The 23,609-nt window shown below is 40.2% G+C and overlaps 1 protein-coding gene and 1 long non-coding RNA gene across 6 annotated transcripts in view; both read left to right on the top strand.

Moving 5' to 3' along the window:
- Positions 1-2,175: 2,175 nt before the first annotated feature.
- LOC126393378 (uncharacterized) lies at positions 2,176-4,264 on the top strand. Its single transcript, XR_007570276.1, has 3 exons — positions 2,176-2,332; positions 2,972-3,061; positions 3,444-4,264. It is a non-coding gene; the product is annotated as an uncharacterized LOC126393378 (long non-coding RNA).
- A 1,382-nt stretch (positions 4,265-5,646) lies between these two features.
- Positions 5,647-23,609, top strand: part of senp7 (SUMO specific peptidase 7) — a 29,401-nt gene continuing 11,438 nt past the window's right edge. Inside the window, exons 1-12 of one of the 5 annotated variants that reach the window (XM_050048271.1) lie at positions 5,647-5,828; positions 8,243-8,331; positions 10,536-10,601; positions 10,712-10,827; positions 14,548-14,799; positions 16,730-16,854; positions 17,260-17,378; positions 18,537-18,867; positions 20,485-20,645; positions 21,251-21,373; positions 21,459-21,492; positions 22,315-22,542. In XM_050048271.1, coding sequence (XP_049904228.1) covers positions 8,275-8,331; positions 10,536-10,601; positions 10,712-10,827; positions 14,548-14,799; positions 16,730-16,854; positions 17,260-17,378; positions 18,537-18,867; positions 20,485-20,645; positions 21,251-21,373; positions 21,459-21,492; positions 22,315-22,542 — 1,612 coding nt within the window. In that variant the 5' untranslated portion in view covers positions 5,647-5,828; positions 8,243-8,274. Of the gene's footprint in view, positions 5,829-8,242; positions 8,332-10,535; positions 10,602-10,708; positions 10,828-14,323; positions 14,453-14,547; positions 14,800-16,729; positions 16,855-17,259; positions 17,379-18,536; positions 18,868-20,484; positions 20,646-21,250; positions 21,374-21,458; positions 21,493-22,314; positions 22,543-23,609 lie in introns of those variants that run through there. The other 4 variants (XM_050048270.1, XM_050048273.1, XM_050048272.1 and 1 more) reach the window with 4 other exon arrangements.

Below are 23,609 nucleotides of genomic sequence, written 5' to 3'. Positions count from 1 at the left end.
GGCAGGGTACACTTTGGACAGGTCACCAGACTGTTTGTACTGTTTCAAAATAACCTTTTCCCAACCTTTTTGGCTTGTTAACATTTATGAGTGTAGCTGGATGCCATGTTTCAGGTGTCTTTAAATTTTCAGCAGTTTCACCCAGAAGACATTTGTCTTTGAAATCTGAATGCTTTAACTACTTAACTGCATCACTCTGTACAGTGTTGGTTTTCAACAGGGGCTCAGAGTAACTGCAGCGGGGTGCCAAATTATTGTTTTTAGTGTATTATTTTTTCCTTTCCAAAATGAAAATGTCTGAAAATACACATTTACATAAATCCAGAATACTTTGCCTTTTGCATCATTTTATCTTTGTAAAAGTAGTTTCCTCCCTCAACTACCTGAAAAGCAAGTAAAGGTCAAGACTGCAGCCTGAGGCTGATACGGCCCTCTGCCTGACAACCTCCATCTGCCCACTTTAATATGCAATGCAGCTTTATACTATATGTGAAGTAGAAGATCCCTGCTCCGTCTCTGTTTCAGTTAAGGGGTCCTTGGACTGAAAAACATTTAAAAAAAAAAAGTTAACCAGGAATTTAACCCATTGAGACTGAAATTCTCTTTTACAAGAGAGACGTGGCCGAGGTAGCAGCCAATCAAAACACATTAAAATGCAGCAAATACAACATATAACACAGAAATCCACAATAAAACAACATCTATTCAAACACAGTGGCCTCTCAAGAAAAACAAGCACATGTCTCTGTCACCACATTCTTTATAATGACCTTAAATTCATCATCATTCATTTCTAATTGTAGATCTTTTTGGAGACTGTTCCATGTCCAAGGTGCAGAGTAGGAGAATGCAGTTTTCCCCAGATCTGTTAAAACCTGGGTACATTAAAAAGTAACCACTTGGAGGAGCGTAGCTGGTAACAACCAGAGCTGACACACACAAGGGAGCAGAGGTCGGCTGGAAGTTTGCCCAGTATTGAACTGTCTAGATAAAAATATACCAGTGCAGTTGTCTGCGAGTGGTCAATGACGTCCAATTCACCAAATCATAAAGAATGCAGTGATGATCCCTGGTATGTGGGGTAGCAGCTGTTAAAGTTCCACCTCAACTGGCTACAACAGTAAAATGCTTCAGTATCTAATAATGTGATGTATGATAATCAGTGAAGTGGAACATTGTTCTGCTTAACAAGTATTTTTACTTCTTTTAGTGTACTAAAACGTATGTTCTTTTAATTAAAGATTTTGTAATGCAGGACTTTTAAGCCTACTTGTAATGAAGTATTTTTTTAAACGATGGTATTTCTTTTTCCAGCAATATCTTTATCAATTTCCAAATACCTTGTAAGACCTGGAAAGCATCTGTGTTCTCATCCAGAGGAATATCGAAAGCACATAGATTATTGTCCAACACCAAAATGAAGGCTTCCCTTACATGCCAAACACTTTAAAGATTACAGAATGCAAACAACAATGATAATAAACTAAAAGTAACAAAAAATATAAAAATTGGTTCACCAGTCTTTTTTTTCCAAGAAAGTGAGATATCTGTTTTTGCAAGCAGCAGAGATTTAAGACAGCAATATCTTTATAGGATGCAAGAAGTTTGTCAGGGTATAAACCAGGAATAAAAAACAAATTGTGGTATTTTACTTAAGAGAAGGATCTGAATACTTTTTAAGATTTAGAAAGCAAAAAACTATAAAATACATGGAAATGCCTAATCTGAGTATGGTGTGTTAACTTTGAGACATCCTGAGTTAAGTGTTAGGAGTCCTCTGCTCGATTGTAGTGTACTTCTTTTTATTTTACTCATAGTTAAATCCCATGATGTGTATTACTTGTTTCTCACACTAACTTATTTCCTCTTTCTCTTACTTACAAATATCTTAATTAATGTTAGAAACAATGTCTCCACGATGCAAATATTATCTTACTTGTCTGTTGTCTATTAGCAGAAATTATCAGAAGATCACGGACAGGTAAAACAGACTGTTGTCAAGGCTGTTTTTTCAAGTCAAGTTTTATGACAGTGTTACATATCTCAATCCTCTTTCCTGTGGACCCATATATATGTCTATGTGTGGACCTGTCATGTGTATTACGTTATGCTAGCTTGTGTAACATCTCAGCCAATCAGAATGCAGCTTGGAGCTTTAAGTCCCGCCTCCAGTATTATCCGCGATATGTAATTGGCTGTTTGCTTTTGTAACAGCTCGGGTAATATTATCGGAGGTCGTAGAAAGAGAAAGAAGCTTTTACACGGAACAGAGAAGGCTAAATCTCCTAGACAGCAAAACAGGAAGCAACAATGGTCTGACTGTTAATAAAAGGTAGGATTTGTTTATTGTTTTTTGTACATTAAATGTAATAAAACCGTAGTTTACCGCGGCTACGCCCTCCTATCACGAAGCTTTGTTTCCTGTGTAATGAAAGCAGTCATGTGAGCCGATGCAACTGTAGGTTATAAACACAGGAGGCTATAATCAATCATTTGTGATGTCTTATTATTATTATTAAGATACTCTGCAATATATAAAGTAGTTAGCATGAGCCCTACCTTTACCACCTGCACCAATAAAGCGATACATATCAATGTATCAATAATTATTGTTAATAATATGTAATATTCTGTACTTTTTACTCCTGTACTTTTAAGTAAATGCATGACTTGTGTATTTCCACATGTGGTATTGATACTTTTACTTAAATATGTTATCATCTTCCACGTCTGAATATACAGTATGTAAGGACAGTTTATTTAAAAGGCTTTTTCATAATGATACTTTAAGGATTTGTTGCTGTTTTCCCACTTATTTATCTATCAGTTTAGAGTGCAAATAGCTTTGTTTTTATGTTTTTGATATTTGAAGACAACGTGTTTACATGCAAAACATCTTCACAATGATACTTACAGTTTTTCTACTTATGTACAGTTTACATCTTTTCATTTTTTGCCTCTTATCCTATAGCTAGCATCTATGTGGTCAGGAAGATCCGGGCTTCCATCGCCGCTGGAGAGCAGCTGGAAAAGCCCATCATAACACCATGTAGTGCTAGAGGTAAGACAATGACGACACCTGCTACAACTCCTGCAAGAAAAACAGGAAGAACTCGTAGTTGAAAGACTAGTAGATCAGATTTAACTCTGTCTAAACAGATAGTTGTTTACCTTAACTGTGGCTTTTAGAGGATGGTCAGCTGCTCACTGTTGAGAGGGTGAAACTATTGTTAACCATGTCTTTTTTTTTATCAAACAATCTAAATCTAATTTTGTGACCTTATGCGCCAAACTCAACACTGTTTGTACAACACCCTGCTCAGAAATCTTGGTTCTTAATTAGTCTTAGCATTATGTCATGAAGCATGTCCATGAGATTAGGGGTATTAGAGGAGTATTATGTGCATGTCACTGACTCACATGGGTGTCTTTTTTCTGCTCAGCTGAAATGAGAGCGGGACAGGAGTCGAGAGGAATCGCCTCAGCGGCCGCACTGAGCCCAGAGCCTGATGGAGGTGTCGTTGGAGTAGTCGGCTCGGGGGCGTCCTCGGAGACAGCTGTGCAAAAATGCGGCTCCTGACGTTAAGGGTCCAGCTGGACACTTGGACTGCAATCGCCACATCGGAAAAATATTACTTGTTGTCTCTGTGTTTTTGAGTTACAGGACAGTAATACATTATCATGGATGATTTCGTGTATATTCAGAACCGTATGTGCAATGATCAACATCAATTTTGTCAAAATGGACTCCAACACAAAGATGATTACATCACTGCTTTCCAGTGTCCATGCTGTGCTCAAGCCAACGTCCAGTTCCCAATGATGCACATGCATGCCTTTTTCACAGAGGAAATTTTGCCTTACCATGAGAACAAAACAGCTGCAAATAACATAAATGATGAACAGACAACTTCTCAACTTTTCTCCGCCTGGTCAAGTGGTGCAAATGTTGGTGCCGCCGTCTCAAAGGAAGCTGAATCACTCTCTGTTTTCCTCAGAGCCTAGCAACAGTTTCCAAAGTTGGTTGTTCCATCTTCCACCATTTCTGCTTCTGGAGATAGTAACCATCACTATTGCGTAGTGAAAGTGATGGAGACATTTATGTTATTACATTTATTTGGTTAGTCGATGTGTTCTCTGGGAGAAAGGCTTGTATTTATGTACTGCAGTGTGTGAAGGCTGACTCACCAACCTCTCTCCAGGGGCTGAGCGGTCCTGATGTTTCTGCTGCTGTATCAATAAATAAATAATTTAAAAAAGAAAATCTCTGCAGGGGTGATGTTTGTGTATGAGGTAACGGGGATTGAGCCTTGGTTATGGCCAAGAAATGAACCTGGTATTTATAGAAGATGTTTTGAATTATAGTAGGAAAAGCACAAGTATGCAACGTATCGCTGCAAACTATTGGAATAATCACTTTGAGAATATAAATTGGAAATTAATCTGGGTTTACTTTAACAATGTTTTAGTTAAGTGTATTTTAAAAATGTTCATTTAATCTATTCAACAAACCACTTCTGAATTCTGGGTCTTCTAGAGTGGTGGCACAGAAACAATCACATATTTGTTTTATGAATGCATTTAGGTAAAACTCTTATGGGTTGATGTTGAACATGTTTTTGACATGTTGTATGTAGACTGAGATTCATGACAATGTTAAAGTCCCCCCCACAAATTAAAATACCTTCTGTGTCTGTTGTTATAACATTAAAGAGGGATTTGAAGAAGTCACTTTCTGGAGGTGCATAGACATTAATTAGCGTGACAGATTCATTTTCTAGTTTTCCCTTCACTAGTACTTATTGATCCTCTTTATCCTTAATTTCCTTTTCACGAACAAATGTAGTTGAGTTTGGAAATAATATTATGGCCCGACCCTTTTACGTCCTTGTTTATATGTACTGTAATATGACTTCCTAAAACCAAACTTTTCCATTTTTTTTTAATGACTGTCTGGGACAACATGTAGTTTTTCTTTTTTCAATTTTGTCATGACAGTCCTTCTCTCCTTGGGTGTACTTAGACCATTTACATTAAGGGATAGTTTTTGATATGTTAAGTGGAACTTATTTTAATTTACAGAAATTAATTAAGTTATTAATAAATTAAGTTATTTTTTGTTATGGGAAAAATGATCTGGACAGAAGTCATGTTATTATTTTAAATCCTCTCATTTTATATGTTAAGTTTTATATCCATAAAGGCAAATGGTCTGAAAGGAAATCCAATATTCATCATGTCAAGTATGAAATGAAATTGTACAAATCAGAAAGCCGTCAGGACTATGGTAATTTAAAATGCCCTTTAAACCTCTTTTATCTTAAGAATATAAGTACTTAGTTGTTCTTCTTGTTATTTATTATATTCCTCCATGCTTTGCATCATTTTATGATGACTGAATAAAGAAAAAAGTGTAACTAGAAACATGACTGATAGCAAATGCAGGAAACACCTAAATGGAACTCAGCCATCATAAATATCATTAATTACATCTCAACTTTTCCTGCTATGATAAGTCAGATTATCTGCTGTATGGAAACGTGTGTTTATTTAGCATGGTAATTAAAAATAAATAAATTAATAAAGATAAAAGATAACAGAAACTTTGACCTGTCGGAGGCGCTAAAAACAAAAGTGATGCACTTCCGGTGTACACCGGATGTCGTTAGCACACATTGAAAAGCCTGTGCAGTACCGAAACACAATCTAACCGCAGCGAAATGTGTTCCTACTGCGTATGAAAGATGCTGCTGGGAACGGTGGCGGGGAAATAGCTGTCTGCATACTCCTTATATCATCTGCTATACCCAAGAGAGGCCCCGGCTAGGGTAAGCTTTATCTCTGCTACGTTTAGCTAGCATCATAGACAAATAGCACTAACAAGCTAGCTGCGTCGGCTAACGCGAGCGCGAGCTTATATGGGTTTTTGTTCACTTTCTGCCGCACTCCAGTCACCAGACATCAACTTTAGTAGCTAACAGGTGGTCGTTGTGAGGCTGTCCATTAAAATGGAAACCTTTTATTCCCTTATTTATTATCAGTGGCAATGCACATTCAATAACAGCACTATAACAATAATTGTGCCCGTGTTAGCCAAGAGGCTACTTGTTGTCCCTCGGCCTGATGTTTAACTGCCTGTTAAAGCGGGGGTGTGCAGGATTGTTTTGGCTACATTGGGCAAACATGTCATATTAAATTTTGAGCATATTATAATTCAAGTGGACTGACAGAAAACTAGACTTGTGCCCCTCCTCTTGGCTCTGTTTTGAGACTTTAGTAAATGTAGTCCATAACGGGAGACTTTGGCCAATCACAGGTCATGTCACAGAGAGGCCCTTATATTGGCTCCTCTACAAATGTGGAAGACTGATTCAATGGCGAATAATCCTGGAGATAAAATCGATATTCAGCATTGGCAACAAGTGCCACACTGCAAAGCAACCCAGAAAGCAAGACAGACTTATCATAAAGAGAGTCTAAAAGAAAATCTGACTATAAACAAAATAAAACAGGTGTCAGTATCAGCAAAGCGTTTCAGAGATGTTCAGAAAATGTTGCTAACGTTGGTAGTTTAACCTCTCTGCTAACATGTGTTATGTCAAAGACTGTTTCCCCATTGATATCAGCTGTTCCCCAACTAAACATGACCCTATCTGCTCGCTTTCTTCTGAGCAGTGATTTGGTAGAAAGAAAATAGTTCCTACATGAAACTGCTCACAAGAATGTCTGTGAATTATCTTGAGTAACTGGCTCATGATTTCTGAAAAGAGACATTGCTGTTAAGTTTTCCAAATGTATATTTTTGGCACTTTGAGCACCACAAGCTGAGTGCCATCTAGTTCCATTATATCGGAGAGAAGGCAGACATCTCTACAGTAGATATCTCCAACACTCGGCATCTCAGCTGTTTACTATCAACAGAACGAATGCAAAAGGAGGAGGAGTTAGTCAATAATGACCTCAGATGCAAAATAGTGGAGAGTATGTCAACAGCAATAGAAAATATCATGGAATGTGTTGCCGTAGAAATAAAGCTGTGTATGTAGAGCACCAGGATCCTGTATTGACACATTTAATGATAAGATGGTTGATATACATGAGAAGATGAATGACAAAAAGTTGGCCTTTGGATGTGGGGACTTTGATATAGATCCATTAAATCCAAATGAGCACAAAAAGAATAGAGATTTTTTTGACACAATGCACAGTCTATTTCCCACAATATTGAAACCAACTAGAATAACAAGTGACAGTGTTACGTTTGTAGATAATAATAATGATAAAAAACTTGATTTATGTAGCGCCTTTCATGCAAGAAATGCAGCGCAAAGTGCTTTACTACAAGGCACCCTGTGCTTCACACGAAATAGACGGGATGAACATAAAACACAAATGATTCATAAAATCATTGAGTTGTAAAACTATAAATCATAAAGATTTTTATAAGATTTTAAAAGAGTTGCAGCAGCGTGAAGTGTTAAAAGAAAGAGTGTCAGACCTGTATCAGGAAGTCAGAGCTTGTTAAAGACTGAAGTGAACAGATCCGTTTTTAGACTTCTTCTAAAAATATTGAGTGAGCTAGCTTCTCTGACAACTACAGGTAGTGTGTGCAATAGCTTTGGGGCGTAATTGACAAAGGCTGCATCCCTGATCTTATTCCTGGCTGTTGCTGGGAACCTCCAATAAACCAGCAGCAGATGATCACAGTGTTCTTGGAGGCAAATTGTTAACAAGGGAGTCAGCAGTGTAGCTCGGTCCCAGCCAATGTAGCCCTTTGTACACAAGGGGGAGGACCTTAAAATCAATTCTAAATGTAGTATTTAGATATAATTTTTACCAGTGGAATTGAGACTACAGTTGTGAGTGGACTGCTTATAAATGATATAAGTGACCATCTTCCTGTTTTGTGACTGTACAGAACTCTGTATAAAATGATTCGACACAAAATACCAGAAGCTATTGTTGTTTTTAAGAGGGACTTAAGGAAGCAAAGCTAAGACAAGGCTTATTCAAATTATGATCCAAACCAAGCTTATGATGAATTTCTGTCTACTTTTACCACCTTATATAACAATCACTTACCGTCTGATACCAACACAGAGGAAGATTACTAGGGGACTCGAAAATGCCTGTAAAAAGAAAAATTTACTGTATAGGAGGTGACCACCCTGTCATACAGTGTTTGATTTATTTTGAAGGTGACAGACTGTGACTATAATTTTTCTGTATGTTTTTCTTGCAGTGTTCCTGCTGTGCCTTACCAAATAGCAGACCATGATGGAGCAAAGAAGAGCCTTAACTATTCCATTTAATGTTGACAAGGACAACTTGGTATGTGTGACCCACTTTTTCATAACATGCATTTATCTTGTGAGCTTTCGGTGTGCAATATCAAATGCTTTCTCATCCTGGCAACATACTGTAATAACACTAGCTTTATGGCTGCTGTTGTAGATTGGGCTGATCACGTGTTGATTACATGATCATGGTGATGTGGGATTGTTTAATGGCTCTGCTCTCACATAGATCTGCTTTTGTGATTACTAATGTTACATTGCTAGGTTGTGTTGATCAGTAAGCACATGTCCCTGTTGTTAAATAAATGGATCTTAGTAAGGGCAGGACACATGACTGCTTCAGCACGTGCAGCTGCAATCAGCAATGTTTTGCATAATCAAAGCTGCTATTATGCTATAGTTGTCATTAGTTACCATTTCGGTTAGTCTTGCTTTTCAACAGCCCAACAGGCCTTAACCAGTAGTTAACCAATATTAACCAGTAACTGACCGGTCAATTTGTTTACTTTTTTTTAGAACTGTATTTATAGTTTTACAACAATATTGTACAGTACATAAAAAAACCTCAACACTCATATACACATACAAAGTATAGGTACAGTAATTATGTACAGCATAAAATTAATAAAGAAAAAGAGGGAGAATAGACAGGGAGATGGATGCCATCTTAACTATGGTCAGAAGGTTTCATGTAGTTGAAGTGATCAGTAAAATGTTGCCATATTTTCAGAGAGAATTGTCTAGTCCCAAGTTTTTCATTAGACTTGAATGTGTTGGTGCGGTTCTCTGTGTCCAATTGAGGAAGATCAACCTGCGAGCCAGGAGGCAGAAAATAGATACCATAATGCGTTTCACGCTCCATAAATCCAGCCTGTAAATCCAAAAACCGTCATCAAAGGATGTAAGTCAGTGGGGTCTTTGTGTACTTCTCGATAAGGCCTGAAAAATATCACTCCATAATTTGATTTCCTCTGGCAACTCCAGAACATATGAGCTACTGATGCCGGTGCAAGCCCACAGTGTTTACATGTAGGATTTACTTCTGGAAATATCCTGTTGAGTTTTTTGTTTAGACCAGTGGAAATAACCTGGTAATTTTTAAGAAAAACACAAAATGGAGAAGCGTTTTGTGCAGAGTTTGCATGTTCTCCCCGTGTCAGCGTGGGTTTTCTCTGGGTATTCCGGCTTCCTCCCACAGTCCAAAGACATGCAGGTTAATTGGTGACTCTAAATTGTCCATAGGTGTGAATTTGATGGTTGTCTGTCTCTATGTGTCAGCCCTGTGATAGTCTGGTGACCTGTCCAGGGTGTACCCTGCCTCTCACCCAGTGTCAGCTGGGATAGGCTTCTGAATGTCTTCTGTGATTATTCATCCATTTCTCCGTGTTGAAAACAGTTAGTTGTTCTTGGCTGTCCCCACTAGGTGTCCATAATGCTTTTGTTAAACCCGTCAGAGGCTGTGTTTGTAGCTATCAGGATTTTAATTGGCAAGTGGTCAAGGTGTGCAGGATTGTGATAGTTTCCTCCCAGAAGTTGCGTCATTGTGCTGCAGGTGCAACACCAGCTGCAGCAGGTCTCTCTTGGGTTGTTAGCAGAGTGTTTATGTGTGTATGCAAATGCACCAGTAGACTGACATGCTCAACAGGTCAGAAATATTCTTGGCGTTTGTGCGATTAATGGTTAACCATTGACATCCCTGGTTACCATAATTAGCAACTAAGTTATTTTCATAATGGATTTTTTTTTTCAGTTTCTCAGTTAATCTTGCTGCCTATAAATATTAGAAGATATTATGATTGTTCAAATTTTGTTAAACCCACGTCAATGTCTTCAAATGGTTTGTTTTGTCTGACCAACAATGTAAAACCAAAAATAATCAGTTTACCGTCACACAAGGAGACGGAGAGAGTCAGCAAATCCCTTCAACTGGGAAGCTGGAATTAGGGAATGTTGGTAGAATGCCTAAAACAAAATACAAGATGAATCGATCATCACAATAATTGCTGATTTTTTTCCTGTCGCTCCACTAATCAGTTAACTGATTTATATATGCTGCTTTAACACTGGTTTTGCTAAACCGCTGCTCCAGCTCACGTAGAAAAATAATGTCAACATAATGAATTACAAATCAAAGTTACAAGCTTGGCTCATTTCTGCTTGCTGTATTTGCTGGCCTTAAGCTGTTGCTTGTCCTTCATTTTTTAAAAGCACAGTAACTAACCATCCTGTGAATTTTAGATGGAAAACCCACTCAAAATCTCCATGCCATGTCTTTCATCAGAGTGTGGGCAGTTAGAAAGACAGGTACAGCGATATCTTTGCTCTCTGTGTGACCACATGAACAAATGTTATAGTGGCGGCAAGGCTATGCTGGATTATTCTCGAGACTCACGTTGTTTTCTTTCTTTTAGCAGGTTTCCTGGACTGCATTCGCAGGTTGTAGACGCCAACATCGTGATTCCCAGCATAAAAATGGATCCAGGCTGTTTGATCACAAGCATGCAGCCTTGGTTAAATTGGAAATGGCCAGGTAAGCAGGCCCTGATTTGAGACTTATGACAGATACACACCGCTTATCAACACATATGGGCTGGCTTGGTTTGACTCGGCACATCGGCCCAGTGTGGCAGGGATTTACGTCTCCATTACGATTGTGGCATTTGCTTGTCTCAAGTCCTCTGTTATTTTGCTCCAAGTGTTTTTCCATCACGCAGCAGGGTAGTTAAAATAAGTTTACCTGTTTGAGGTGAGCTGTTTGCAGAGGTGCAGTAAGAGCCTGTTGTCTGCAGCTCTTCATCAACATCTCACTGTGGCTGTTTCTGCTTTTACTTTCCTCCCTGTGGTATGAGGAGACTTGTTTTATTGACGAATAGCTGCTAATTCAGTGATAAACTCATTTCATGTCCTTTAGATTCTTCAAAATAAAAGTCCCCCATTATTTTTGTTATGTAAAGCTTTTATTGTGAAGCAACAAAATAAGGAAATGCTGGGTTTTCCTCAGCGATAACTTCACATGACTACTTAACAGCTGAACACAACAATAATTTAAAAAAAAAGCAGATATCTAAAGTAAAATGGCGATGATGCAGGAGAGAAACTAAACTCCAAACTACAGAGATTCAGATAGAAGCTACAAGAGTACTGAGAGCCTAGCACAGAGACAGACAGATGTGAGTTGAGCATTGCAACACACGCCTGTACCGTCTCTTGGCCACAGTGCACCGCAGGATGGAAAGACATGTTACTGAGGTCCACCATCTTAAATGCAATTTTGGGACGTGTTAAAAGTTTGCACCATCCACCAGTACTGACCTCCAACAGATCCGAACACTGGGAAGCACACAACTTTCAGTCAGAAAGTCGAAAGTCCCATTAGAAGAACAAAAAAATAAAAAGAATCACAGTGCTGCTTGTGGCAGAGTTGGTGCTGGGAGTTGAGGTGCGAGCGGCTGTTGCTGGTGTACTGTGCACCTCCAAAATGTCCCATAACTGTTTCATATCTATCCTTCCTGTGGTGGACTGTGACTGGCCGGCGTGTGGTGGTGTGGCTCATCTGTGCAGCAGCAGCAGCCAAACAGCGCCTCGTCACTACAACAACTGACCGCTGCAGCAGGATGAGACAGTAAAGAAGTGAGCAAGTGAAAGAATGATGCTGTGTTGTGCTAAATGTTGTCTCATTTGTGCTCTGATAAACGGTTAACTCATCAAATTAATAACTTATGTTAACCATGAAACAGGAAGTAAAACTAGCTGGAGGCAAGTAAAACATTAACAGTGTAGTGGTTCCCAACTGGTCCAACCCCAGGGTCCAGATTTCTCCTTAGTCATTTATTTAAGGTCCACACAATTTGATACATAAAGTCACCTGCTATGAATGGGAAGATGGTACAACTGGAAAACAGGTTCAAACCACTAATGAGGCCTTGAGACAGAAGTGGAGACGACTACTGATAAGTTTAGATGTGGAAGCATTATGAGGAAAGTCGGCTGAATGTCAGCTTGTTGACAACCAGCACCTATCTGAGCACAGTCTGTAACAGCAGCCTTGCTGATACCGAAGATGAGAGACGGAGAACTCTCTCTTGTTTGGGAAGACGAGACTGCGACATCACTTCCCTCTTTGGGCTGTCTCCAACAAACAAAGATCAGAGATGTGCTGCATGTGGTTTTAATGGATTCCACTGAACTGCACTGCCTGCAATTTAAATCACAGCCAATCAAATCAACCGCAGGCAAATCGACCTGGCATCAGTGCAGTCTTTTTACATTGCTTTGTGCTTGTCTTATCTTTATCATTTTCAGTGCCTTTCTATCTTATGTAAAGCACTTTAAACTTCCTTGTTGTTGAAAGGTGCTGCACAAATAAACTGGCCTTTACTGTGCAGCTTGTTGCAGTTTCTGAAACCTTCACAAGATGGAGCTGTCAGCCTGAATTTTAAGAGTCTTATGCAGGTGATTCACAGCTGTCAACACAATATATAAAGCAGGAATAGTCTCATTAAACAAATTACTTCCTAGTGTCTATACGACTACAATTTTCTTTGACATAAAAGACACTGTGCGCTGTATGTTAAATCTATAGATGCTCTTTTATTTATTTTTATTTGGTAAAGTTTTAAATGGTGAGAGGTAACTATTTGGAAAAGCAATTCTGTGCCAGTGTTTGAAACTGGTAAATGTTTTGTAACAAATGTTTATCATGAATTTAAAGCTCTATTTTAAGTAACTGAATAACATTTTGTTACTCAGCAGTTCGCTTTCTATGATAGAACATGGATGAACTGGTACTGTAGGATATTTTGATAGAACAAAATGCGCCCCTGTTTTTTTTTTTAAAAAAAAAGAAGAAGATCTACATATACAAACTTATTTTTAAACCCTTGGCGTACCAATTAAACATTCTCTTACAATCACAGACAAATGCAGATGTTTGTTTGGTGTGCCATGGCTGTCTGTTCATAGTTGGATTTAATTTGGTCAGATGTTTGTCCGTATTTGATGAAGTTTGGTTATGCTGCCTGTGATGGTTGAAGGAGGCATATCCTTGGAGGGTCACACAGACCTCCATGTCATAGCCAACGGTACCCTGACTGCTGTTAGGTACGTGGATGAAATCCTCAGAGTGATTGTCAGACCTTAAGCTGGTGCAGCGGGCCCTGAGTTCCTCCTGGTGCAGCGGGCCCTGGGTTCCTCCTGGTGCAGTGGGCTCTGGGTTCCTCCTGGTGCAGTGGGCTCTGGGTTCCTCCTGTTGCAGAGGGCCCTGGGTTCCTCCTGGTGCAGTGGGCCCTGGGTTCCTCCTGGTTCAGGACAGTGCCTGGCCTCATGTGGCCAGAGTGTGTCGGCAGTTCCTGGATGATGAAGTTATTGATGCCATTGACTGGCCCTACTTTACCCTCAAAATGATCATTTGTACATTAGTCATGCCATATTACCTTGAATTTTGCCTGCTGCCACAGAAAATGGTGAACGTATTGATTCATTTATTGATCAGGGACCACATTTAACAACATGGCATGACTAACTGATAGACACCTGGTTATTTTGTGGGTAAGTATTCCCTTAAGGGGCGTGTCTTACCTCGGTTTACCCTACTTTTTGTGCTGTATTTGTTTTCAGAATCTTTGGTGTTTTTGTTTACACACGACATCACGGCATGTTTGAGATGAAGCAACACCATGCGTAACACGAACAGGAAGTTCTAGTTGTTATGTTACAAAAATACTGCAAATGTCATGCTGTCTCTGCTGTTTATACACAAACCAGTGAAGCCATGACTCATCGTTCCTCCATGGTTCATAGAAATAGGATCAGTGGTGAGATAATTTGACATGTCTATCATACACCCGTCATTGCTCTACTGACTATGTTTGTGTGTCAGGGTGCATTGTTCTCCCAAGTTTTGTCTACATCTGACTTATGGCACCTCGAGATATTCTTTAGTCCAAACAGCAAACATAAAACCACTGTTGCTGCAATTTTTAAGATTGCCAGGTGTCTGTTTTTTGTGTTGTGCAAAGTTTTAAAGAAAACATTGCTCATAAGCACCATGACTGAAGGCCAAGCTTATCATGACTGCGCACATGGCTTATCTACACCCCTCCCCGCTGATCAGCTGGTGTACACAGAGACTGACCTGTGACGGTAGATGATGAGCTGTAAGTTAAGAGTACCTTGAGGGGGGCACCATGTTGCAGAGAAGACGCTGCTCTAGGAAGGTTGTGAATAATTCCTTCCCTCTTTCATCCTTCAGGAGGAAGCCCTGTCTGATCCTGACCAACGTCCTGGAGACCGAACTGGGAAAGGCTTATATGGAAAGAATAAAGCATCATGCTTTGGGGAATCGAGGACAAGCGTCATTTATGCGGAGGGAGAGTGGTCGATGCCGAGAGGAACCCAAAGTCTGCAGAGAAATGAGGTCCACTCAGAGGGAGACCAAGAATGACAAAAACAAGAGTGTATCCCCTAAAAGCAACCAGAAGACCATTTCATCTCCTGCTCAAAGGTAGGAAGACTCTGTTCAAAGGAAAGTTCTACATTTTAGCAATATGTTTTTTTGCTTTCTTGCTGAGAGTCGTATCTTCCCAATTAATATAGAGCTACAGCAGCTGGTCAGCTCAGCTTAAAAAGTGGAAACGGGGTAAAACAGCTAGCCTGACTCTGTCCATTTGTAGCAAAATTCCCGGGCAATGACCTCCTTAAGATTTGTTGTCACCGCAGTGTTGCCAGGCAATAGGCTTGGGCGATGGGTGATATGTTATATGAGATATGAGCTTGTTGCGTTCCTTTAAGCTCTCTCAGCTTTTTAGTCTAATAAATAAACAAAACAACGTACAAGATGTCAAGAAATTGGGCTGGGCGATATGGACAAAACTTCATATCCCGGTATTTTCAAGCTGAAAATTTCCTATAGATCCTAAACAATAAAAGTCCCTTGTTATTTTGTAATGTAAAAACTTTTATTGTGAGGTAGCAAATAAGGAAACGTTGAGTTTTCCAGCAGAAACTTCACTTCTACGACGGCTGATAGCGAACACGAAACAGTAAAATAAAGTAGATATCTAAAGTAAAAACAGGATGCAGCGAAACTAAAATCCAAACCACAGATTCACTTAGAAGCTACAAAAGTACTGAGAGCTGAACACACAGAGGTGAGTACAGTCTTGCAATACAACCAGCCTTGTTTAAAGGGGAGAAGCGAAGTTGTCGGGGGTTGGCTGGCTGCGGTCAACGAGACGTCACCACTACCCGCTTGAGGGCGGGTGGCTCGGCCTTTGGACCTACTCTGGAGAAGGTCCATCTCTGGTGTGTCTGACAATGGAAACGCAAATTGGCGCGACATGGCTTTACTCGGCACAGTCAAAAGTGAGAGTGGAAAAGGCCCACAGTATTGTATGTGTGCTGTTGCGATAAACACAGTCATTACATCGCCTAGCCCTATCGAGAACGGAGATATCCTTACATCTGTTTTCCTTATTAAACAAGAACACCATCATTCACCTTCTGAATTTAAGTTTATTTTTTCAGTGAGCTAAGATGAGCTGATTTGCCTTGTTAACTCATCGTAAAACACATTTTATTGAAACTCAACAGAAATTAAATAAAACCCCTGGAAACTGTCTTGATTACTCTGTCCACTGTTCCAACAATCATCAAATGTGGTTTGGTCAACAGAGCTAGGTGTGAAAATATGCTGCCGCTACGCTGACCTCTGAAAGAAAAAACAATTGCTACTCCAAACCACACTCTTAGCTACCAGTAGCTCCTCACAGGACGCTGATTGGTCTGACACAAATGCATTACTTGAAGCCTGACAAGATGGATTTTCATGTGATGTTGCAATACCCTGATAATCCAGGCCCCGTGCGAGGTAATAGATGGACAATTGCAGAGGAGAAATAGAGATTCACACCATTAAGTGCCTGACTGTGAATAATGAGTCAGAAAATGAGACCCACTCACATAAAAAGCTCATCGGGTCATTTTGTTCTACAAAGTGTGTTTCTCAGTTCTTCCATATGATGATGTACTGGTAAGAAATTAACTTCAATAGTCAGGATAATGTGGTGTTTTGTCACATAGAGGTGTGAATAATGAACAAAAATAGCCACAAAAACAGGAGGAGGTATTCTTTATTAGGGTCATTTGTTTTCGATAAGTTTTAGGAGGAATTACCTTTTAATGGCGTTTGGCTCGGCTGGCTGCATCCTTGGCTCAGGGTATTTTCCAGGCAGAGAGCTGGGTGATTTTATTTGGAATAATACCACACAGGAACATTTCACAACCTGAGATTCAAGTGCAAATATGTGTTTCTGCATTTGTTTTTATGTGTTTGGTCTTCGGTATTATCGAAGTATCCAAAGTTTTACACTACTTTATGTGACTTTGCTGTACAGTATAATCAGAACATGGTGTGATTCTGTCATGTTTTTCAGGCCAAGACTCAGGAGAAGGTCACAAAATGTTGGTGACACAGCAGACATAGAAGAAAACAAAGATATCGAGGAGGTGATAATAGGAAAGGACAAGGGAGATGACTACAAATTTGCTGAAGTTGTAGGTGAGTAAACATTCAGACAAACACAGTTGCTGATGTGATGCTGCTCGTCACCTTCGCTGTGTTTTTCTGATGTTGGTTTTGGTTGAAGCTTTGACTTTATTACATTACACCTTAAAAAGCATCATGCTGACATTTTCCTGCTTTCCCCTGACTTTCCCTCATATGACCTTTAATTTAAGGGTTCCTTTAATGGAAAAGAATAATTGATACCCAGGCGTTGCTTCCAGAGTAAATAAACTGATGCTACACTTTATAGCTCTGTGAAATAAAACACAGCAGAATTTACTCAACTTTTACCTCACAGTCACGTCTCTTTTTTCTTATAGTAGCAGAAGTAGTAGTCAGGTTGTCAGTAGTGTTTATTTTAGCATGAGGGGTTGATCAGCTTGTCTCTGTCTCATCAAGATTGTGGGTTGTCAGTGAGCTGGGAGCATGCCAAGGATACAGGAACCTGTAATGAGTTCTCCCCAGCTAGCATCAAGGACGGGTGGACTGATCCAGATAAAGACGTACAACACAGTTTGGTGAGTACCGCACAGGGTCACAGAGATAGCTTTAAAACTCACACTCTCCTGAGTTTGGTGCAAATTTTCGGCTTTCCATTTTTCCGTCCCATTTTTGTAAGAGAAAATAAATTGTGAATGTGGTCCATCAAGTTTCCTCAATGAGCCACATTACACCATGTCCACTCCGCACAATAAAAACCTATCAAGACAGAGAATGTGAGGGGAAGGGTTTTCCACACATTTATTTCTTATCAGCATTTGCCATCACTCATTGAGCTTGACCGTTCCTTTAGACAGCTGTTGGGAATAAATATATATGGTTTGGTTATTCAGAGCACCACACAGTGTGGCAGAGCATACTCTGGGTACAGATGAAGCAGCAAAACTCCAAGCGTAGTCTAACCATCAAATTGAACCATCTTTTGGACCACGACCCACCAGTTGGGAGCCACTGCTTTAGATGAAGCCATATATTGTCCTTTATTTGGTTGTTGAAGTAGTCATAGCGGTGGTTGTTGTACAATATTGGATGTTGAAAAACGGAATTGATAAAAAAAATTTGCAGCTAGCTTTCACCTTGAGGTATGACATCACTTGTAACAAGGGGTTTCATTGGACAAACATAGATTTACGACGGTACAAGTCTGCTAAAATCGAGATCCATCCAAATATTTTTCCTCCCGCACAAGTGCTCCACAGGGGTTTGCAACTATTTATAAGTGCCCTTATTCCCATGCAAATATTTCAGATGAAGATCTGTGTTCGATGTGAAATGGCTTTTACTTGGTAACATTTCCTCAACACTCACACGACACAAGTCCCTCACATTGCCAAGAACGAAAATGTGTCATCAATTCCTAATAAATGGATAAAAATATGAACAACCAGCACAAAGTGTTACATGCAGCTTGTGAGCAAAGTAGTCTAAATTTTAAATCAGAATCCTCTGAGTCTCTTTGTCAGTGATAGAATTAAGGAAAAAAAGTTAAGAGCATTCACTACTGAGAAGAAGAATTCATTAGTTAAAACTTCAGTGATCAGAAAAGTTTCAAAATCTGTAACTGTTGCAGCCTGTCATTCTTGATATCAGTACTCACTCACTGGTGTCCAGCCACACAAGTTATCTGATGAGCTCACATTTAAATTGAGGTTCTCTTTTCTGTTTCGTCTCAACAGAAGAGGAAAATGAAGGACACAGGCTCTCAGTGCAATGGGACAAGCAGCTCGAAACGCCACCGAGAGAGCGTGCTTCGCCTCACCAGAGAAGATGGAAGAGATGGAGGACCACTGCCTGCACAAACTTCTCAAGAAGAAAGTGGAGAAGATGGAGATTTGGAAAGCTTGGACCGTACCATTGTACAGTTCACGGTGGGAGCAGAAGATCAAGCAGAAGTTCTGGTCCCAATCATCAATCCTGACTTGGAGTCCGAAGAGTTTATTGGTACCCCCAGACAAAGTCTGTCATCGAGCCAGGACAACACAACCACAGCCAGCCCCTCTGAACCCAGTGAGTACACCAACAGAGGATGAGATAATATCCTAAACTCTGTAGCTTCATTCTACTGCTGAAACTTTTGTTTGAAATTATCTTTGAGAAAGCTCAGGAAACAGTTGCTCAGGCAGCTTAATACCATTTTATCAGTACATAAACAAATCATCTGATTTTAAAGCCTTTGCTTCTGGCGACTGTTTTCTGAAACTGGCTCTGGGAAGAACAGGCGTAATCAAATTGTCTACGACATTATCACGGTCTTCAGTTAATGTAATGCAATTTTATGAGATAAAAGGCAGTTGTGTTCTCTGTTAGAATCCATTATTAGTAGAGCCTGACTGATTCTGGATTTTTGAGGTTGATTCGGACATTGAGAGTTTAAAAAATGTCAGACAATCTTATATTAGATTATGTATGTATTTTAAATATTGATGTTAGTTCATAACAGGGTCATACATTCAATAACCTTAACAGGCCGGCATCCATGCCAGTACCTGTACGGCTTTTCACAATGCATATTCTTAGCCCTGGGTTAACAATAGCTCTTGGCTGACTTAGGCCCTTTTCTCACACACACCCACCTCTAAGCCCAGGGCTATAAGATTCACACTGCACTTCTACTAGCCAGGGATTAAATGTCCGCTGGGACACATGACTAATGTTTACGTTCTGGAATGACGGGTGACTACTCTTTAACAGGAAGCAGCAATGTTAAAATGTTGCCATTAGCAGGGCTTCATGTGAGAGCAGTGCTAAAACATCAAAAAGAGAGAGAACAGTGGAGAAAGAAAAACCTGGAAGAAAGACATCTATTGTTTTACCTTACCTTAGTAGTAGTAGTAACCAGGGTAACTACGTAAGCATAAAGCACATGCTTACTGAAGATGCAATTGGGCAACAAAAACAAGATGCAAATTGTATTAGCTCTGTGTCACACTGGCAACTTTTAGCCCAGTGTCTGTTAGATTTTCAGGGGATAACCCGGCAAGGTTGACGCTAACTCTGCTCCAGACCAGGACCAGCAAGCCCTAGGCTAAAGTCTGAGTTAGCTCACTTTAAAATGTGTCAGGAATGTGCCTGTGTGAACGCTTTCTTCACCCTCCGCTAACAGCCCAGTCAGCCTGGAGCTAAGTACAGTGTGAAAACGGCTGATGTGTCTTTGATAGACTAATATCAAGTATTTTATTAGTAGGACTTAAGTTATTAGTCAACACTTCTTGGATAGGCAAACGTGACAATAAATGCTCGGTGGAAACAGGGCTGTACAGTTCAGCACCTCTGACACAGTTTCAACGAAAAACTAACCTACAACTTTCATGAATGATTTGTGGCAGGACTTACATCAGCGTCAGCTCATTGTACCTAATAAAGTGGCATCTGGGTGTATTTTTTGTAAGATATTGTGTTGAACCTCTTGTTTAAGTTTCAGCAGTATGTGGGTGCACCCTGCATCTTCAGTCACTACTGTGTTTCCTCTTTTCAGCCCACTCACGTGTCTTTATTAGGATTACTACCGTCTACCGTCATTAGGGGTGTGTGTGTGTGCCTGTGTTTCAGAGAAGTAACGTAGCATGACTCCCAAGCGAAATTCAGTCACCCTGATTGGTTTTTCATCATGTGCTTGTATTTCAGTTGTGCTGTCCAGTGATGATGAGGATGGCGGTGACGTCCCTCGGCGCAGCGGACCAGCGGTCCAAACGCTGGGCACCGTGGAAGACGCAGTAATGCGGGGACAGTCCTCGCAGGAAGCTGTGGCCAAACAGCAAGAAGCATCTGCCATAGAGGACATGGAGGTTAGCAGATTGTGTTCTTGTTTTATGTTTGATCCATACCTCTTATTACATACAACATACATTACAAAGAAAAACACTTTAATACTTGATATATTTTAATTAAACAATTAATATTCCTGTCATTCCTGCAATCACAGAAGCTTAATCCAATAGGAGCTTCGTTCAACCTTCACTTTACAATAAATTTAGTAGACAAAATAGACAAGTTTCCTGCTGTAAAACACTTTTTAATCAGAGTTGTTTGCATAGTTTTTACCCCCAATTCCCTCTCATGCAAACATGATATTCTTCACATGAGATATCTTAATAACAACGCATAAAAAAGCAGCAGTGTGCATTGCTGTCAACTACAGTGTCAATCCTGGTGCCACCACTAGATGGCGGCAAAGTAAAGACGTTTTTAAATAGTGGCTTTAAAGTATTGACATTGGAAAAAGAACCTTATTACTTCCATGATATTGGATTCAAATATATTGCTCATATTTATCGGTCTCATTGTAGAATGTGGATTATTGTACTGTTATTGTGTATTAGTGTTATGCATTATAATAACAACAACCTACCAAACTGTTTGCATCACATTCCTTTATGTTTGTGTGTTGCAGGTGTTGCATTTAGTTGTAGATGTTCCTGGTTCAATGGACGCTTCCTCCATCCCCAGTATAGACTGCTCCTTCTTCAGTCTGCACTGTGGAGGTTACCACGGGAAATCGAATGGAAACGCTATGGTAACTTGTGTAAACCGATCACACTCAGTATTCGGATCACGTATCAGAACATGAAGTGTAACACATTTTTAATTTCCTTTGACAGATAACAGACCACGAAATCATCATCCCACTGACAGGTAATGCTGTGATAGCTTTTTAACTCTGCTGTCAGGCACACTGAAGTGTAATCACAGTGTTTGTGGAGAGGTTGCAGCCTGTCCGAGCCCTTTGGTCTGGGTCGTATAAAGGCCTTGTTTTGGTCATACTGTCTGCACACCATCCACTCCCAGCTTAGTGGTCTATTTCAGATGCCAAAGTGTGTGTGTGTGTGTGTTCCTGGATTAGACCCTTGAGGCCCTAGTGCACTTTCACCTTCTGAGCTTGTGAAATCTCCCCTTTAGGGAATTGTGGTGATTATTCCTGAGATTTGATCTTGGTCATGGGTGTGTAAGAAATATGGTGCGTATTAGTTTTGTTAAATATTTTGGACAAACAGAAAAACATCCATGTTTGGGAATATTTTCGAGCAACTACGAGTTTGTTTCTGAAAAACAAATCATGACCTAATGAGCTTCAATGAAAGAATGCCTGATGACTTCAGCCTTGAGCCGAGTCTTAGAGACTTTCACAAGAATTAACAGAATGTGATCAGTCATGCTCTGCAACCCTGCATTGTTTTCCAAAGCGAATTTGATATTGATGTTTTTAGCCACACTTGCAGCACGACTTCAGTTGTACATGATTTTAAATCTGTTCAAACATTCCTAGTGTGCACTGGGATTTGTATGCTTCAAAAGGAGTGTTTGTAGTATGTTCACCACTTGGTCAGAAAAGGTTTGTCCCTGTTTGAGTGTGAGGCCTTACATTGAGGCTAGTTAAGATAAAGAGGCGACAGTGTTCATCATTTGATACCAACACTACGAGCTGCCGAGCTAACCCGACCACCTCTGTGTCCCCAGACGCTGATGAAGAGGTGGAGGTGATATTAACCGTGGAGCGTAAAGAACTGAGGAAGTACAGCGTGTGGGAGCGGCAGGAACTGGAGGACCGTGAGTTTTACTTTGAGCGCGACGAGGAACCCAACCCTGCTGGCGTCCTTCTGTTGTGTGTGTCAGAAACTGCTGCATTTGTTGTACAGCGAGAGCTCCTCAAGCTGTGTGTCAAACACGATGGAATCACAAACACTGGTAAGACCACTGGAAGGCTCAGAGCACAGAGTGCAGTTCAGCCCTTTAGCATCTCTAAATGTTTTTTGGAGAAACGTTAAATTTAGGAATGAAAAACATAACTTACATTCTGATCACAAAGCAGACATAAGCATTAGTCCAAAAGTTACAGGTTACATTGTTCCAAATTATTTAATATCTTATGCACAGCAGTTACATAAAAGCAGTCGCTGGCAATGAAAGTCTTAGACCCTCCAACACTAGAGGCACATTCATGTGCTTCTAATGGGAGTCCTTGAATAAACAATAAACAATGCTCGTACAAATATGTATGAAAAAAAGCTGTGCAAGTAAAAGATGAGAATCTAAAATATAAAAAAGTGCAGAAGCTGAAATGTGGGGAAATGCATGTTTGATGTTTTTATTTTACCCTGGGCGACCAGAAAAAAATGGCGCTCAGGGCAGAATTGACACTCAGCACCTCGTCACGCTGCTGGCATGTGTAGCAAAGTGTAAATGCCTGGCTCTCCCATTGCAAAGAATTAACTAAACACACAGGCCTCGGGAAATAATAGTTTTCTTTTCAATGAGTCAAGGTAGACCTGCTGGAACTCATTTTTGCTGAGGGGTCCTGAGCAGTATAAATATGCGCACATAACTATGTGCCTCTGAAATATCCGACCTCATTCGCAAATCTAAGCCCTCCACATGCCTGCTGGACCCTATCCCCACAACCTTGGTCAAATCCTGCCTCTGCCTCTCCTCTCTGCTTCCCCTCATTTCTGCCATTATCCACTCTTCACTGTCCACCGGTATTGTCACCTTCAGCTTTCAAAACTGCTGCTGTCACCCCAATCCTGAAAAGACCTGGTTCAGATCCCAACGACTTCAATAATCTCCGCCCTATCTCCAACTTACCTTTCATCTCCAAAATTCTTGAAAAAATAGTCTCCTCCCAACTTCACGCACATCTCACTCTAAACAGTCTGTATGAACCCTTCCAGTCTGGTTTCCGTCCACGTCACAGCACTGAAACTGCACTTATCAAAATCACCAATGATCTCCTCACTGCAGCTGACACCGGTTCA

The sequence above is a fragment of the Epinephelus moara genome, chromosome 7 (assembly GCF_006386435.1).
Source record: "Epinephelus moara isolate mb chromosome 7, YSFRI_EMoa_1.0, whole genome shotgun sequence".
NCBI classification, from domain to species: domain Eukaryota; kingdom Metazoa; phylum Chordata; class Actinopteri; order Perciformes; family Serranidae; genus Epinephelus; species Epinephelus moara.
Note: the sequence above shows the minus strand (reverse complement) of the source record. Positions and strands in the feature narration are given on the sequence as shown.